This window comes from Syngnathoides biaculeatus, chromosome 2, assembly GCF_019802595.1.
Source record: "Syngnathoides biaculeatus isolate LvHL_M chromosome 2, ASM1980259v1, whole genome shotgun sequence".
NCBI classification, from domain to species: Eukaryota; Metazoa; Chordata; class Actinopteri; order Syngnathiformes; family Syngnathidae; genus Syngnathoides; species Syngnathoides biaculeatus.
The window spans coordinates 40,741,065-40,758,251 of record NC_084641.1 but is presented as its reverse complement, the minus strand read 5'-3'; the positions used below and the strand labels follow the sequence as shown (position 1 = coordinate 40,758,251).

Below are 17,187 nucleotides of genomic sequence, written 5' to 3'. Positions count from 1 at the left end.
TTGTGTATACTTCAAGTAATCTTCATTCCTCTCCTGTCATGCATGCCTCCGTCTTTCAAATTGTTCCTCTGCCTGCTCCCGACTTTTACTGCATATCACAATGTCATCTCTGAACATCATGGCCCAAGGGGATTCCAGTTTAACCTCATATGTAATCCTATCCATTACCATAGCATACAAAGCTGATCACTGATGCAGTCCCACCTCCACCTTCAATTCTTCTGTCACACCTATGCCACACCTCACCACTGCCCTCATACATGTCCTGTACTATTCCGACATATTTCTCCACCACACCAGACTGATGCATGCAGTACAACAGGTCCTCTCTTGGTATTCTGTCATAGATCTCTAGATCCACAAAGACACAATGTAGCTCCTTCTGACCTTCTCTGTACTTTGCACTGGCACGCTCAAGGCAAATAATGCATTTGTGGTACTCTTTGTAGGCATGAAACCATACTGTTGCTCGTAGATACTTCTGTCCTGAGTCTAGCCTCCACTACTCTTTCCCATAACTTCATTGAGTGGCTCAGGGACTTTATTCCTCTATAGTTCCCACAGCTCAGCGCCTTTGTTCTTAAAAATAGAAACAAGCACATTTTTCATCCATTCTTCAGGCAACTTCTCACCCACTAGTATTCTGTTGAATAAGTTGGTCAAAAACTCCACAGCCACCTCTCCAAATTGCTTCTGTACCTGCAAAGGTATGTCATCAGGATCAACTGCCTTTCCATTTTTCATCCTCTGTAGTGCCTTTTTTACCTCCGCCTTACTAATCATTGCCACTTCCTGGTCCTTTACACTTGCCTCTTCTAATCTTCCTTCTGTCTCATTTTCTTTATTCATCAACTTCTCAAAGTATTCTTTCCATCTATTTTGCACACTACTGGGACCATCCAACACATTTCCATCTCGATCCTTTATCACCCTTACCTGCTGCACATCAATCCCATCTCTATCCCTCTGTCTGGCCAACATGTCGAGATCCTTTTCTCCTTCTTTCGTTTCCAACCTGGTGTAGATGTCGTCATATGCCTCTTGTTTAGCCTTCACCTCTTCTAAATTTGCCCTACGTCGCATCTCAATGTATTCCTTTCGCCTCTCCTCAGTCCTCTCAGTGTCCCACTTCTTCTTAACTAATCTCTTTCCTTGTATGACTTCCTGTATTTTGGGGTTCCACCACCAAGTCTCGTTCTCCCCTTTCCTACCAGAAGACATACCAAGTACAGTACTCTCCTTCCTGTCTCTCTGACCACCTTGGCTGTCGTCCAGTCTTCCGGGAGCTCCTCCTGTCTCTCAAGAGCATGTCTTACCTCTTTCTGAAAGGCCGCACAACATTTGTGCTTTTTCAGCTTCCACCACATGGTTCTCTCCTCTACCTTTGTCTTCTTAATCTTCAACTCTACGTCACAACCTACCTGTGGAGCATAGTCGCTTATCAGATTAAACATAACACCCTTAATTTCAAATTTCAGCCTCATCACTTGATCCGATATTCTTTTCACGTCCAAGACATTCTTAGCCAGCTCTTCTTTTAAAATAACCCCTACTACATTTCTCTTTCCATCTACTCCATGATAAATTATTTTAAACCCTGCTCCTGAACTTCTAGCCTTACTACATTTCCACCTGCTCTCTTAGATGCACAATATATCAACCTTTCTCGCAATCAACATGTCAACCAACTCCCAAGCTTTTCCTGTCATAGTCCCAACATTCAAAGTCCTTCACTCGGTTGCAAGCTCTGTGCATTCCTCTTCTTCTTCTGCCAACAAATCCGCTTTCCTCCTCTTCTTTTTCCATTGGCACCCTACAGGTTAACGGTGCTGGGGGCAGGCGTTGTAAACCCCGGCCACAACCAATCCGGTATGGTATTCTTTAGATGAATGTTCATATTTGTTTGGCACAGTTTTATGCCGGATGCCCTTCCTGACGCAATCTTCTGCATTTCTCCGGTCTTGGGATCACCCTACAAATCGCACTGGCTTGTGCCCCCATAGGGCTGCATTCCCACATCCCAAAAGCCTGCAGCATTAATCAGAAACTCTAAATTGACCCTAGACGTGATTATGAGTGTGGCTGTTTGTCTCCATGTGCTCTGCGATTGACTGACAACCAGTTCAGTGTTTACCCTGCCTCCTGCCCGTTGACAGCAGGCATAGGCTCCAGCACTCCCACAACCCTTGTGAGGATGAGCAGCTAAAAAAATGGATGGATGGATGAATTCAAGTTTGTTGGTTTTGTTCTTTTTACAATTATTTTTGTGTGGAACTGTTGCAGGGCTCATTTTGTGCATCACCTGGTTGATTGAGAATCTATCCAAACAATCATACATAAAAGTATTTTCTATCCATTTTGAATTTAAAATATTTTATCTTCCAAATTAGAAAGGGTTCTGTGAAATCCAGATGAAACCAGGGGTGTTCCATACGTCTAACTGTTAGAGTAATTGGAGTAAGCATACATAAAATTATATATTTGTTCTTTTGTTTTGCTTTTAGTGCTTTTGCTATACTTAAAGGGTGTAATATATACTCTATCTTGACAACGTGATGTTAAATCCGCTCTCATTTAATGGTGTTTTGAGATGATTTTTAGACAATTATAAATTTTCAAGGGCGCTGCCATTTTCGCGAGTCACATGACCTACGTGGGCGTGTTACTTGCTGTTCCAAACGCTGGATTACATGGGACACAGATATGCCCAGTGCTGATTTCTCTGATTTATCCTCATCTGATGAAGAAATAGCAGTATCGATTGATCGGGAAGACGGCGGAATACAGAGCGGCGGAGCCGTGAGCTCACTCGGCCGGGTAGCTGCCTCCACCAAGTGGCGGAGCCGTGAGCTCGTCCCCGGGCGAGCTCATCAGACTCCATATCATTCCGCCCGAAGAACCATCCGAATATTCAACATTACTTTCAGCCAAGCGGCAGAGCTCACAGATGTGTATGGAAGTATTCCTCTGCCTTCCTGACCAACCGAATGGCCAAGCCGCTTATGGCTGTGGGTGGAAGTATTCCTCCACCTTCCAGATCAACCGAGCGGCCGAGCCGCTCATGGCTGTGTATGGAAAAATTCCTCGGCCTTCCAGATCAACTGAGCGGCCGAGCCGCTCACGGCTTTGTCGCTCACGGTTGTGTATGGAAGTATTCCTGCGTCTTCCTGATCAACCTATTCTGTTATTTGTTCATCAGATGAGGATCAATCCAAGAAATTAGCGCTAGGCATAAATGGTCTCCCATGTAATTGAGCCTTTGTTGCGGCACGGTACACGTCACATCAGGCACGTAGGTCATGTGACTCGCAAAAATGGCAGCGCTCCTAAAAATTCGTAATTGTCGCTAAAAATCTTCTCAAAACACTATTAAATGAGAGAGGGTTTAGCCTCACATTGTCAAAATAGAGTACATATTACATGACCTATTTGATACATTGTTAATGCAAACCAGTGGATTTCCCCTTTAATGTGGTTACACAATGTGATGCAGTGAAGAAAGGCACATCCCGTGCCGTGGGAACACCAGAAAGTGATGTGGCAGACAATATAAAGACTGTGACGGTCTTGAGAGGACAGGAAAGACGTCACAAAGGTGTAGCTGCAACATTCTGCCTGCACTCTGCAGTAAAGACATCACAAAGACTCCCGTTTCCTTGGTTCGTCATGATTGCTTACGATTGCTTTGTTTCTCACATTTGGTTTGTTACATTGCAGACCGCCCTACGGAGATAAAAAGGAGGATTCCTGGAGATGTGACCAGAATGGGCAGGAGATAGTAACTGTACACATTCCCTACGTTGTCCTCACGAGCAAAAGTTCCTCTTGTCTTCCTCCCTTAAATATCGTACTTTAAACGTTCCAAAAAAAAGTCACCTAATGTGTCCTCCTCATCTCCAGAAATGCAACACAATTGTTCCAGTTTTTCAAAATCCTCCAAAGCTTCCTCGTCCATATCTTTCCATGGAGAAATGATTAACTCTGGCAGACATTTCATGTGAGCTTGTGATAGGTTGGAATCATCCTGACCTTTAGTCTCAATGGTGTTGCTCTTGATGTCTCGTGTTACATGTTCAGATTGAGCATTCAGATTTGGCATGAAGCAAAAATTATTTTTGGGTGATTCTGCCTGTGTGTTAAAATATTCTGCATTCTGGGGATTACTAAACTCCTCAGTCTCTAAAATGGATTGTGGTAGACTTGGAAAAGGGACATCTAAATTCTCCAGTTTATCATCCTGCACATGAAGAGCTATGCTTGGTGGAGGACTGGCGAAGTCCACTGAACTGAAGTTGGCTACCACTGCCACATCTCTGAAATGCTCTACCTTTGCAGTGCTCACACTTTCTTCAGTGGAGTGAGTTGCACTGCAAGAAATTCTTCTATCAGGTTCATAATGTAAGTCAAAGTCAAAGTTTTCCTGGTCTTGGAACTTCTCCTGAGTCGCTTCAGTGATGCAAATACTGTAGTTATTTTGTCCTGTTTACTCTCCAAAGTGTGAGAGCAGCAGTTAACTAAAACAAGCACTTTCATTTTTTCCCCCCTCTGGGTGGTAGTGGCTCACCTCCTGGAGGTCACAGAGCTGATGCTGTTAAACCTGATGGAACCACTGCTCTAGACAACAACAAATATCTGGGAAATCTCATCTCGCTTGGTGTCAGAGCATGTGAAGCTGCGACAACTTTTTTAGATTATGTTCAATCCAGCAGGTTGAGGTTGCCATAGTTTTATTTTCCATGGTAAAAAGTGTATTTGATGGTTTTTACTTTTTTATTTACGCATTAAGAATAGAGTTTTACTTGCATGTTAAGCGCACAATGAACTGTGGGTTAATAATTCATCCTGAAGTGCACAGTCAGAATGTGTCAAGGTAAGGACTAAATCACTGAAGTACAATCGTAATCTTGAATTTTATTTAAAACAGAAGGTGAGAACTTTAACATTGTCTGGACTCCGGACAGTGAGCTGGTTTAATGCGATGCCCTACTGACCTTCACCTAAGTCAGTGCTCCGCCTCCCCCTTCATTAAGCACCCGCAACTTTGCTAGTTAAATTTGTCACCAGGACAAAAAAGTTTTCTCGTTCTTTGCATTAAAATTATGATGGTGGGCATGTGTGTTGTTGGGGTCGGATTGGGAAAAGACACCAAAAACTGTACAATGCAGACAAAATTAGTAGGGCTGGCTGCAATCTCACTTTTAAAATAACATTAAATGCAGTAATTTCTGTTTCTCTCAAGGCCACCAGCTCACGTTTACACATGCACACACACTCGCCTTCATGGATCCTCACAGAATTTGAAAACTTGAACAATATGCAGAGTTGCTAGAGTCTATTGAGCTTTTTTCTCTCAGTTCACTGTCTTTAGAAATGTGTACTTTTTTTTACATAATCAGGTACTTACTGTATTTGGCATGTTAAGTCTGCACAAAGAAGCTCATTTAATGTGGCTTCAACTATACTACCCATCTATCTTCTACTGCTTTTCAGGGTTGAGTCGCGGGGGCAGTAGCTTTAGCAGAGATACCTAGACTTACCTTTCCCCAGCCACTCCTATACAGCTCTTCTGGAGGGATCCCGAGGCGTTAAAAGGCCAGCTGAGAGACAGTCTCTTCAACGTGTCCTGGGTGGTCCCCGGGGTTTCTTTCGGTGGGACGTGCCTGGAACACCTCACCAGTGAGGTGCCCGGGAGGTATTCGGATCAGATGCCCGAGCCACTTCATTTGGCTCCTCTTAATGCAGAGGAGTACCAGCTCTACAATTAGCCCCTCCCGGATGACCAAGCTTCTCACCCAAACTCTGAGGGTGAGCCCGGACACCCTGTGGAGGAAACTCATTTCCTCCGCTTGTATCTAGGATCTTGTTCTTTCAGTCACAACCCATAGCTCATGCCCATAGGTGAGGGTAGGAACGTAGATCGACTGGTAAATTGAGAGCTTTGCACTTTGACTTAGCTCCCTCTTTATCACAACGGACTGATACAAAGTCCACATCACTGCAGACGCTGCACCGATCCGTCTGTCGATCTCCCGCACCATTCTTCCCTCACTCGTGAACAAGACCCAGGGATGAGGATTTCGGCAAGTATGGTAACCGATCTTTCGGTTCCGTTGATTTTTGTCCTGGGAAACGGTGGGAAACAATTTTTCGGTTCCCACTGATAATGCTCATGGGAACCGGTTTTTACATGTACTTCAGAATAAAGCCTTAGCAGGCATGAGCATTTTGTCTTTTACGCTTAGCAACTGACATGTTTGACTAGCGTTTGAGTGACCCGGATATGAATAACTCGACCTTGCGCATGCGTAGCGCAGAAGCGGAAACCGGTGCTGTTTGTAAAACCACACTGACAAAGCTGGGCGTTTTAATCATTAAAAATAAAGGGGTTCATGCAGGTTCGTTTGATACAGATTGTTGTATTTCGTTGAGAACTTGTTTTACATTCCACGCATGGGCGAATTTTATTAAAAGTAAGCCCTGAGATCTGGGAAACGGACTTTCGGTTCCGTGTTTTCTCAGGCTGGGTAACGACACGGTAATGGAACGATCGTTTCCGTGAAATGCTCATGCCCGAAGACCCCAAGATACTTGAACTCCTCCACTTGGGGAAGGATCACATCCCCGACCTGGAGAGGGCATGCCACCCTTTTCCAACTGAGGACCATAGTCTCGGATTTGGAGGTATTGATTCTCATCCCAGCACCTTCACACTCGGCTGCGAATCGCTCCAGTGAGACCTGGAGATCACGACTTGATGAATCCAACAGAACCACATCATCTGCAAAAAAGCAGGGATGCGAAGCTGAGGCCACCCTCTACGACTCGGCTGCGCCTAGAAATTCTGTCTGTAAAAGTTATGAACAAAATCGATGACAAAGGGCAGCCTTGGCGGAGTCTCTCACCAGAAACGAGTTCGACTTATTGTCAGCAATGCGGACCAGACTTTTACAGCGGTCGTACAGGGACGGCCGCCTCAGCAATGTAGGTGCGGAACATCGTCCACTCGGATTCAATGTCCCCCGCCTCCTCTGGGACGTGAGCAAAGTTCTTTCGGAGGTGGGAGTTGAAATTCCTTCTGACAGGCCAATCTGCCAGAGGTTCTCAGCAGACCCTCACAATACATTTGGGCTTGCCACGTCAGACTGGCATATTCCCCACCATCGGAGCCAACTCACCACCAGGTGATGATCAGTTGACAGCTCTGCCCCTCTCATCACCCGAGTATCCAAAACATGCGGTCGCAAGTCCGATGACACAACCACAAAGTCGATCATCGAACTGCGACCTAAGGTGTCCAGGTGCCAGGTGGACATGTGAACACCCTTATGCCTGAACATTGTGCTTGTTATGAACAATCCGTGATGAGCACAGAAATCCAGTAACAGAACACCACTCGAGTTCTGATCGGGGGGCTGTTCTTCCCAATCATGCCCTTCCAGGTGTCACTGTCATTGCCCATGTGGGCATTGAAGTCCCCCAGGAGAATGATGCCATTGCCAGAGGGGGCGCACTCCCTCGAAGGACTCCAAAAAGGGTGGGTACTCGGCACTGCTGCTTGTTCCATAAGCACAAACAACAGTCAGGACCCGTCCCCCTACCTGCAGGCGGTGGGAGACCCTTTCATCCACTGGGGTAAACCCCAACGTACAGGCCCCGAGCCGGGGCCAATAAGTATACCCACACCTGCTTGGCACCTCTCCCTGTGGGCAACTCCAGAGTGGAACAGAGTCCAACCTCTTTCAAGAGGAGTGGTGCCAGAGCCCGAGTGGTCCGGATAGGCGAGTCGGACTATATCAAGTCGGAACTTCTCGACCTCACGCACCAACTCGGGCTCCTTCCCTGCCAAAGAGGTGACATTCCATGTCCCTAGAGCCAGTTTCTGTACAGGTGAATTGCAGGTGGTTAGCCCATGGGAAGGGGGACCCATGTTACCCTTTCGGGCTGTGCCCTGCCGAGCCCCATGTGTGCAGGCCCGGCCACCAGGCACTCGCCTTCGAGCCCCACCTCCAGGCCTGGCTCCAAAGGGGGACCCTGGTGACCCGCGTCCGGGAAAGGGAAACCAAGGTCCAATTTTTGTAGTCATCTGTGTTTTGGAGTCGTACATTGTCTGGTCCCTCACCTAGGACCTGTTTGCCATGGGTGACCCTACCAGGTGCATGAAACCCCAGACAACTTGGCTCCTAGGTTCATCAGGACACACAAACCCCTCCACTACGATAAGGATACGGCTCGGGGAGGGGTGTGTTCATAATTTCAAAATAGAATTTTAAATTAAAATTTTAAGTAACCTCACCATGTCTGTAGCACTCCTTGAGCTTCTCAGTCAGCCACAGGACAGACTTGGCGCCCATCTTTGTGCCAAAGTTCCTGTCAAAAGGTGTTGGTGTGCCACCCTGCAGTTAGAAATAGAGGTTATCAGGTGCACATGGAAAAAAGTGAGAGGACACGCGGACCTAGGAAACCCACCTGTTGCATGTGCCCAAGCACATTCTTGCGACAGTCAAAGACACCTTTACCCTCCTCGGAGTACAAGTTGAAGATGAAATCCGTGGTGTAATTGGCGTTTGAGTTCTCATTCCTGCATTAGGAAGGACAGCAATTGCAACATTTCCGCACAAGGACTTAAAGGAAGACTTTGTCAAAACTAATAGGAATGAGAGCACACATTAAAAGTTAGTGGATGAGGGTTCGTGCTTCTTTTAATGCCAGAGTTATCCACAGATTTCACCATCAAACATTTCTAAATTGGAAATGTATTATCGAAATTCCTCTCTTGCTCAGACATCCCAATGAGCTGTGCTGGAAAACTGACAGCCAATCAGCGTTTGCTACGCCTGCAGTGCTTCCTGTTCTGAACCCCCATTGCTCGTGGATACGTTTCACCAAACGGAGAACGTCCACTATCTGGCATTTTGTGGACGATTTTTTTGAAAAAATAATTACAAACAAAACAAAAGTAGCATGACGTACAATGTTGAAGTCTGGGCGCTTGAGCCAGAATACACACATCCAACACTTGACGTGCTTACTCCACCCACCCCCCCCACCCCAAATTGTACTTTTCAAGCATCGTCGTAAATACTAACCGGGAAGTGTTGTGTGCTTACACATATATATCCATCCATCCATTTTCTTAGCTGCACGATAGTCGCAAGAATGCTGGAGCCTAGCCCAGCTGTCAATGGGCAGGAGGCACGTTTACACACACGCAGACTTGGGGAGAACATGCAAACTCCACACACGGAAGTCCGGGATTGAACAGCTGCGCCACCATGCCGCCTCATAATAATATGTTGTTGCTTATACAGTATTAGCACGAGAGGCTATAACTAAGCAGCTAATAACCAGCAAATTTCCCCTGCTGGTGAACAAGCCTCAATTGTGACAGCCACAGCTTTATCTTGTCAACGTTAACTCCATGGGAGGTTAAAGAAGGAGAAATTTGGATGCGTTTTCTCAGTTTTGTTGCACTACACATCTGCATCTTGGCTTAGGTAGAATGAATGGTCTGTAATGCTAAGCACCAGCGATGTCAGGGGCGGAGTCAAGGATGTTTCTTCCGCGTTTGGCTGTGAAAGCTGGCACACATCCAGATTTTGCTTGGATTTCAAAAATATTCTTTATTTTCAATTTTTTTCAATTAATGTCCAAAATATATGTAATAATAATATTGCTATCAACATTGGAGGGTTTATTGTACGTATGAATTTTGGGGAGAGTCTTCCTTTCAGGATGGATTCAAGCTGCAAGCAGTGAAGAACATGGCCTTGAACGGTATTTTGTGATGACGAGTCCTCGAATCAGGCTCAAAATCTGAAGGCCGCTCTACTTGGGAATGAGGATTCAATCCCAGAGGTTTTGTTCCCTCCAAACTATGTTTGCAGTAACTCTCAATCCTAGAGTGCTGTAACTCTCCATCGCTTGCGGGTATCACTTGTGCTCCATCAAATTCCCAGAGGACTTGGCAGCGTCCTGCATGGAATTTTTTTTTCAGATCAAAAGAACGCAGTTCGTTGTAGAATTTGCGTCTTGCTAAAAAGGTACCACATATTGATTACATTGTTGTCAAAATATCTTGAACAGTCACTTAAATAAAAGAGGGTCTCTCAAATAGTTGGTAATCAAAGGAGTTTTTTGCTGGTGAGAGCCTTTAGACTGACTGTGCATGTGTGTGTACATTATTTAGACATTTGCTTGATGTTGTGTTTATTTATATTTTTAGAGAAGATGCTCAACTTGCAGCCCTATGGGGGCAAATACAGCCCTATGGAGGCACAAGCCAGGTCTGTAGGCCAGTCCCAAGCCCAGCTAAATGCAGAGATGCTTAAGGTCAACAATACAGAGCAATGGTGAGTGGTAAGGAAGTGAAGAAACCGGTCCAAGCAAGGTGGAACAGCTGGCCGAAGGTTTTTGGTGTCTTTTGTGACATTCTCTGCTATGATGAAGGGCAAAGTTTATAAAACAGAGGTGAGGCCAGCCATGATGTACAGATTAGAGACACTTGTAATGAAGAGGGAATAGGAAACAGAATTGGAGATGGCAAAAATAAAGATGTTGAGGTTCTCTCTAGGAGTGAGCAGCTTGGATAGGATTAGAAATGAGCTCATTAGAGGGAAAGCTAAAGTTGGATGTTTTGGAGACAACGTTCGAGAGAGCAGACTTTTATGGTTTGGACATGTCCAGAGGCGGACGACTGAGTATATTGATGCTGAGGATGGAGCTGCCAGGCAAAAGAGCGAGAGGAAGACCAAAGAGAAGGTTGATGGATGTTGTGAGGGAAGACATAATGGCAGTTGGTGTTATAGAGGAAGATGCAGGAGATAGGCTTAGATGGAAAAAGATGACACGCTGTGGCGACCCCTATCAGGACAAGCTGAAAGGAAAAGAAGAAGATGATATTGGGGTGTCAGTGGCCCTTTAACTACATCCGATTCACATATGTACTTACGCAGCCAGTCAACCAACATTTACAATGACAGAGTCCTTATGCCCTGCCCACTAACAGTGATGAATTAGCAAAGTGGTGAAAGTAAAATAGTAAATAAAGAAATGCTCTTATTTTGAAAGCAATGACTGTCGGAGTTTGTGCAAACTTGGTATGTATAGGCCATGATATACCGGTCCGATCCTCTTGGTAACAGATTTTCCTCCATGTGGCTCCCAAGATAGATTGAGTTTGACACCCCTATCATAGACGTATGAATGATTGATATCTTGGGAAGAAATTGAGGACACCAAAGTTAAATTTTACTTTGGCCCCCATGGAGGCAACCCAACACCATTTTCATGTCTATTAAATCAGGACTCATGAAAAGGTTAGTCCTCCTGCTCATATCTGTCCCATTATACCTGAGAACCAAGCCTCTCTTCACAGTTGTCTTCATCTTCTCCACAAGATGCTCAACATTACCCTAGAGACAAAGAACACATTACAAATAAGTTATCCTTGATCCAATTGTGTTGGCAGATTTCTATTTTACATATCTACAAAATATTCATTTTATTAGTTCTACCTTTAAATTTCACAGGTTTTGTCCTGTTTTGGCTTCGAGTTTTCTTGGTCAGGATGTTCTTCATATGATTTTGTTCCTACCGCCTCCATGTGTACAATACTTGTACATAGATACCAATCTTGTTTTGTCTTTGTGTCTCTCACTTTTATTCTGAACTTCAGAAAGGGGTGCCAACTTGTAAGACATAACTTTTACTCTCTTTGCAAAGAGTTTTCTTCCTCTTTGTAATACAAATCCACAAAGACAAGAATGCATCCTTACTTTATGATGTCAGAAAAATATTTTGCCAGAACAGTTTGGTGTCAGAAGTGGGATCTCAGGATTGATTCCCAATCCAGAGGCTCTCCGGATCAGTGATCTAGGACAAGTGCACTAGTCCTGCCCTTAGCCAAGAATTAGGAAGCGGGACTGCTCGGGTGCTTTCCTGTATCAGCCATCACCTCGGGATTCCAAACAAACCACAACAAAGACTACAGCAAAGAATTTTATCATCTATTTCTTGATTTTTGGTGGGAACAATCTTGTCTTTGTATTGAGGATTACTGATAATTGCTCTCCCCACATTCCATTGAGAAGGTTCAAGTCCCTACTATAAAGTTCAGTGAGGGGTTCAAGACCCCAAGACCTGACAGCTCTAGATCCTGGGTTTAAATTCAGAGAGCGGTTTGGTTCCCCAAGACCTGAGGTGAGGGGTTCGTGTCCCCAAGATCCGACAATTAGGGGTTTGACGCCCCGAAAATTTCGAGGGCATTCAAATATTGTGATAAAGAGACGCGCTTCTGAAAAATGGGGAGTGGGAAGAGTAAAACCAATAAGAGCAAAACCAGGGATTTACAAGTGGACACATCACCAATCATGACCCATATGAGGGAAATTTATTTGGAAAAACTCTGTAGCGTAGGTGGAGAAGTGGGGTACTGACTATGGTTTCCCAGTCACAGGAGGCTCAGCAGTTACAAAATTTAATTAAAAGGATTAAGTAGGAGAAAAGTAGTTTAAAGAAGACTAAGACGATTAAAGTTAGGGATTTTGAAGCCATTGAAAAAAAAGCTGAATGTCTGGAAATATGGTTGACAGAGGCGAATAAGCGAGAGGAGTCAAATGAAGCAGCATTTGTGGATTGTCTACGTTCCCCATTGACAAAAATCCTGATTGGCGGCTGGTCAACAACCGCTTGGCAGAAATATGCGTCATGTCAAACATGCTGAAACCAAAGAATGCAACCAGAAAAAGAAAAAAATGAGGACTTGGCAAAGCCATCACTGAATGCAAATTTAGCGATGGCTGCCCCTGCTAGAGGCCAATTTCAAAGCAGAGGACACTGTATACGAGGCATGAAATGTGGAGTGGTTAGGAGAGGTCGAGACAACGCCAACCGGATGAGTGGCGACTTCAATGATGATACTTCCCACTACTGTGGAGAGAAGGGACATTGTCAAAGAGAGCACTCGAAGATGGGATTGCTGACTGTCGCAGAGGGGGTGCGAGCTCAGCTCATGCAATGTTGTCTCTGAATGATTCCTGACGGGCCCTGGAGCAGTGCAGTGGACCGGTGAGACACAAACACACCTGCATCCAACACTCGCTCTCTTACACAATGAAGAGGCACTTCCCACTGATACACCGCTTGCTGAGATTCAGAATAAGATTGTCACGTCCCATCGGAACGAGAGTAGGACCCAAATACAGGACTCGGAAGATGCAAGGTAGTTCAAGGAGACACGTTTATTATATGCAGAGGTAGGGGATCGAGCAGGCAGTCCGGTGCAGCAGCGGTAGTTGGGACGTCGGGTGAAGAGAGCAGATATGCGGACAGGCAGGAGTCGGTACACAGGGGAACAATCAACGCAGGCAGAAGTATCAAAGGAGTCAGGCTTACAAGGTTGGTCGGAGAACAGGCGAAGGTCGGTACACACAGGTTTGATCAGGGATACCAGAGCACACGAACGGGACTTGAAGATCAAACGAACTGGCGCCGGCCAGTTGTCATCGCGGTCATATAAATCCACAGCATAATCAGGCTACATGAGGCGCAGGTGTGCACCTCCCAATCAGCGCACCTGCGCGGACACCCACACAGCTCGTGCTGGAGCGGCAGGATCATGACAGTACCCCCCCCTCAAAGGCACGCCTCCCAGACGTGCCTAAACGAAAAAACTGACAATAATTAACACACGCAGGGGTGGGCGGAAGGGGTGTCCGGAGGAGGGCACCCCCCCCCGAACCCCAGTCCGGTGGCCATCCAGGCCACCAAACACAAGGCATCCGGGTGGACAGGTCAGGAGGACGACCCGGACGCCAAGCACCAGGGTCCCCAAGGGGCGATTCGGGCGGACGACCTCTGTGAGGAACCAAACGGCGAAGCAGGAACCAGAACGAGGCAGGCCACTGCTCCGGACGAGAACCTCCCACGGCGTGGTTGCAAGACGATCAGGGATTGGTCGCCACCGAGGATTGGTCAGTAGGCAGCCGTGGATTGGTCACCAACGAGGCCAGGTCATGAAGCGGCTGGGAGCCATCTGGAGCGAATAGGATGATGGAGAGAAGGACCAGAGCCATGACCGCCATCCAGAAGTCTCTCCAGCTCCAGGGTGGCTCCACAGAACTCCCCAGCTCCTCCTGGATCTCAACGTGAGAAGGCGGCGACACGATTGCCTCCTCCTGGACAGGAACATGAGAAGGCGGCGACACCATTGCACCCTCCTGGACAGCAACGTGAGAAGGCGGCGACACCATCGCCCCCTCCTGGACAGCAACGTGAGAAGGCGGCGACACCATCGCCCCCTCCTGGACGGCAACGTGAGAAGGCGGCGACACCATCGCCCCCTCCTGGACGGCAACGTGAGAAGGCGGCGACACCATCGCCCCCTCCTGGACGGCAACGTGAGAAGGCGGCGACACCATCGCCCCCTCCTGGACGGCAACGTGAGAAGGCGGCGACACCATCGCCCCCTCCTGGACGGCAACGTGAGAAGGCGGCGACACCATCGCCAACTCCTGGACGGGAACGTATGGGCGTGCTCGTCGCCGACAGAGAAGGAGTGTTGAGCGTCCGCGGGACGGTCGCCGACGAAGCAGGAGTGTGGAGCGTCCGCGGGCCGGTCGCCACTGGTACTCCAGAGCATGGACGAGAAGCGGCTGTGGAGACGTCGCCACCTCCTGGACACCAACGTGAGGCAGCATCGGGTCGGTCCCCACTGCCAAGTGAGCTTGCAGTGCATCCGTTGAAACAGCAAGGTGGGCGTGGCGCGGTGGGGAATCCGTTTCCAGGGCAACGTGAACGAGAGTCGGCGGAGAGTCAGTCAAAATTGACACGTGGGTGTGTCTCGGGAGCGGGTCAGCTCCGACTGCCGCGTGAAATCTGCTCGGAACAGCCAAAACCTCGACGTGGGAATGGCGAGGACGCGGGTCAGTTTCCACAGCTACGTGCGCTTGCCGAGGTGGCGAGTCCGTTCCCACTGCGGCGTGCACTTGGCAAGGGGGTGGGTCGGTTTCCACGGCAACGTGAACCTGAGCAGGCGGAGAGTCAGTCGAAACTGACACGTGGGCGTGTCTCGGGAGCGGGTCAGTTCCAACTGCCACGTGAACCTGCATCAGCAGCGAGTCCGTCGCCGTTGCGTTGTCAGAGTAGCTCGGCTGGTTCGCCAATCCTTGCAGGACCTGGGCCGTGAGAGCCGCCAATTCGGCGCTCTGCCGCTCTATCTCCGCCCGCATTTCACGGTAGAATGCATCGCGATTTGGCGGCTCCTCCTCCCTCTGGGCGTCTCCTCTGGCCGCCACGCGGAGGTCCCGGGTAGATGGCCAAGCGGGTTCCCTCATACTGGTGGTGTGATTGGTGTACTTGGACCTACCGGGCGAAGACGCTCGGGTGCTGGAAACGCGGGGAGGTGAAACAAACTGACTGGAATGAAAGATTGGACGAGCAGATTCATAATCAGAATAATCGGAGTCGTACTCCGGCAGCCGGTCATACAAATCACGGTACTCCTCATATTCCGAAAAGTCAGAGTCCAGAAGAATATGAGGAGCCGGACGGGTCGTGTTGGGACGTATTCATACCTCGCTGGCGGAGCGTAAGACACGGAAGCGGAGGACATCAGGGAGCCTACCCGGATCGGACAGGCTTGGTCCTCCGGCCGACTGTCTACCTTGCGTCGGTCCCGGCGACGCCGGGTCTTTCCTGCTGGGTCCTGTGATGGCCAGTTCGTTCTGTCACGTCCCATCGGAACGAGAGTAGGACCCAAATGCAGGAACTCGGAAGACGCAAGGTAGTTCAAGAAGAGACTCGTTTATTATATCCCGAGGTCGGGGATCGAGCAGGCAGTCCGGTGCAGCAGCGGTAGTTGGGACGTCGGGCAAAGAGAGCAGATGAGCGGACAGGCAGGAGTCGGTACACAGGGGAACAATCAACGCAGGCCGAAGTATCAAAGGAGTCAGGCTTACAAGGTTGGTCGGAGAACATTCGAAGGTCGGTACACACAGGTTTGATCAGGGATACCGGAGCACACGAACGGGACTTGAAGATCAAACGAACTGGCGCCGGCCAGTTGTCATCGCGGTCATATAAATCCACAGCATAATCAGGCTGCATGAGGCGCAGGTGTGCACCTCCCAATCAGCGCACCTGCGCGGACACCCACACAGCTCGTGCTGGAGCGGCAGGATCATGACAAAGATTGTTGCTTTAGAGAAAGAAATTACAGTTCAACCACCAGACATTCACACACTTTTAAAATCTGACGCCTAGCTAAACTTATTACTTTCCTCGTTGATTCTGGAGCTTCAAATTCTGTGATAATGGGCTCCAATCCTGTTGTTCTTGCTCCGACCAAACTATCTTGTTACTCAAGGCGTGTGAATGGAGGTTTACCAAAAGATACATTTACGCAGCCTGCTTCATGTGCATTATGTGGCTCTGGGCCAGATGTGCTATTCAAGCGTCTGTTTGTGGTCTTGTCCACTTGTTTAATCAATCTGTTGGGAAGGGATCTCATGATCAAATTGGGATTGCTATGAACATCCACTCCCGACAGTATTGAAATCACGTGTCCGATACATAATGTGGAATCATCATTTGTTAAATTCAGTCCTGACAAACCACAATACATTTAACATTGGGGAGTCAGTGCTCCAATAACCAACTATCTGACGAGATTTGAGTCTCAGTTCATTTCTTCCGGTTGTGATGTAATGAGAAGCCATAAATTGCATTGTACCGTCGACGCATGTACATGATGCTAAGATCTACATTTTGAGTAGACTTTTTATGGAGACCTGAATGACTGCCTGAATATCAATGACTTTTTTTTTTTTACGATAACATTTGTGCAGCATTTGTCTCACTTCCACCATCAAAGCTGTTTGTCTTTGATGTTGTCTGTTCAGCACGACACATTTCTTTGGCAAAACAAACTGCAGCAAAATACCAGGATGAAGTCTTGTTTGTTTATTGATGTCAGCGCATGAATGATTGGGCACCAGCATTGAATCCAACAATGTTTTTTTCAGAATCTGTTAATGCACACAAAGTGCGCACACATCCTTTGTGCTCCGTTTATCTTACATTGAAGTCGACTTTGTTTCAATTTCAGTCGTTTTACACAAACTCCTACGGACATTTCTCCTCTGCTGGAACAAGTCACAGGGCTATTGGCTACCAGTAAGCAAGATTTTG

General features: G+C 47.4%; 1 protein-coding gene across 1 annotated transcript in view; it reads right to left on the bottom strand.

The window, feature by feature from the left end:
• The window catches only part of pfkma (phosphofructokinase, muscle a), a 59,279-nt gene that overhangs the window by 5,110 nt on the left and 36,982 nt on the right, over positions 1-17,187 (bottom strand). Inside the window, exons 15-17 of the mRNA XM_061810969.1 lie at positions 11,350-11,411; positions 8,467-8,578; positions 8,294-8,393 (exon numbers count right to left, since the gene is read on the bottom strand). Coding sequence (XP_061666953.1) covers positions 8,294-8,393; positions 8,467-8,578; positions 11,350-11,411 — 274 coding nt within the window. The remainder of the gene's footprint in view (positions 1-8,293; positions 8,394-8,466; positions 8,579-11,349; positions 11,412-17,187) is intronic.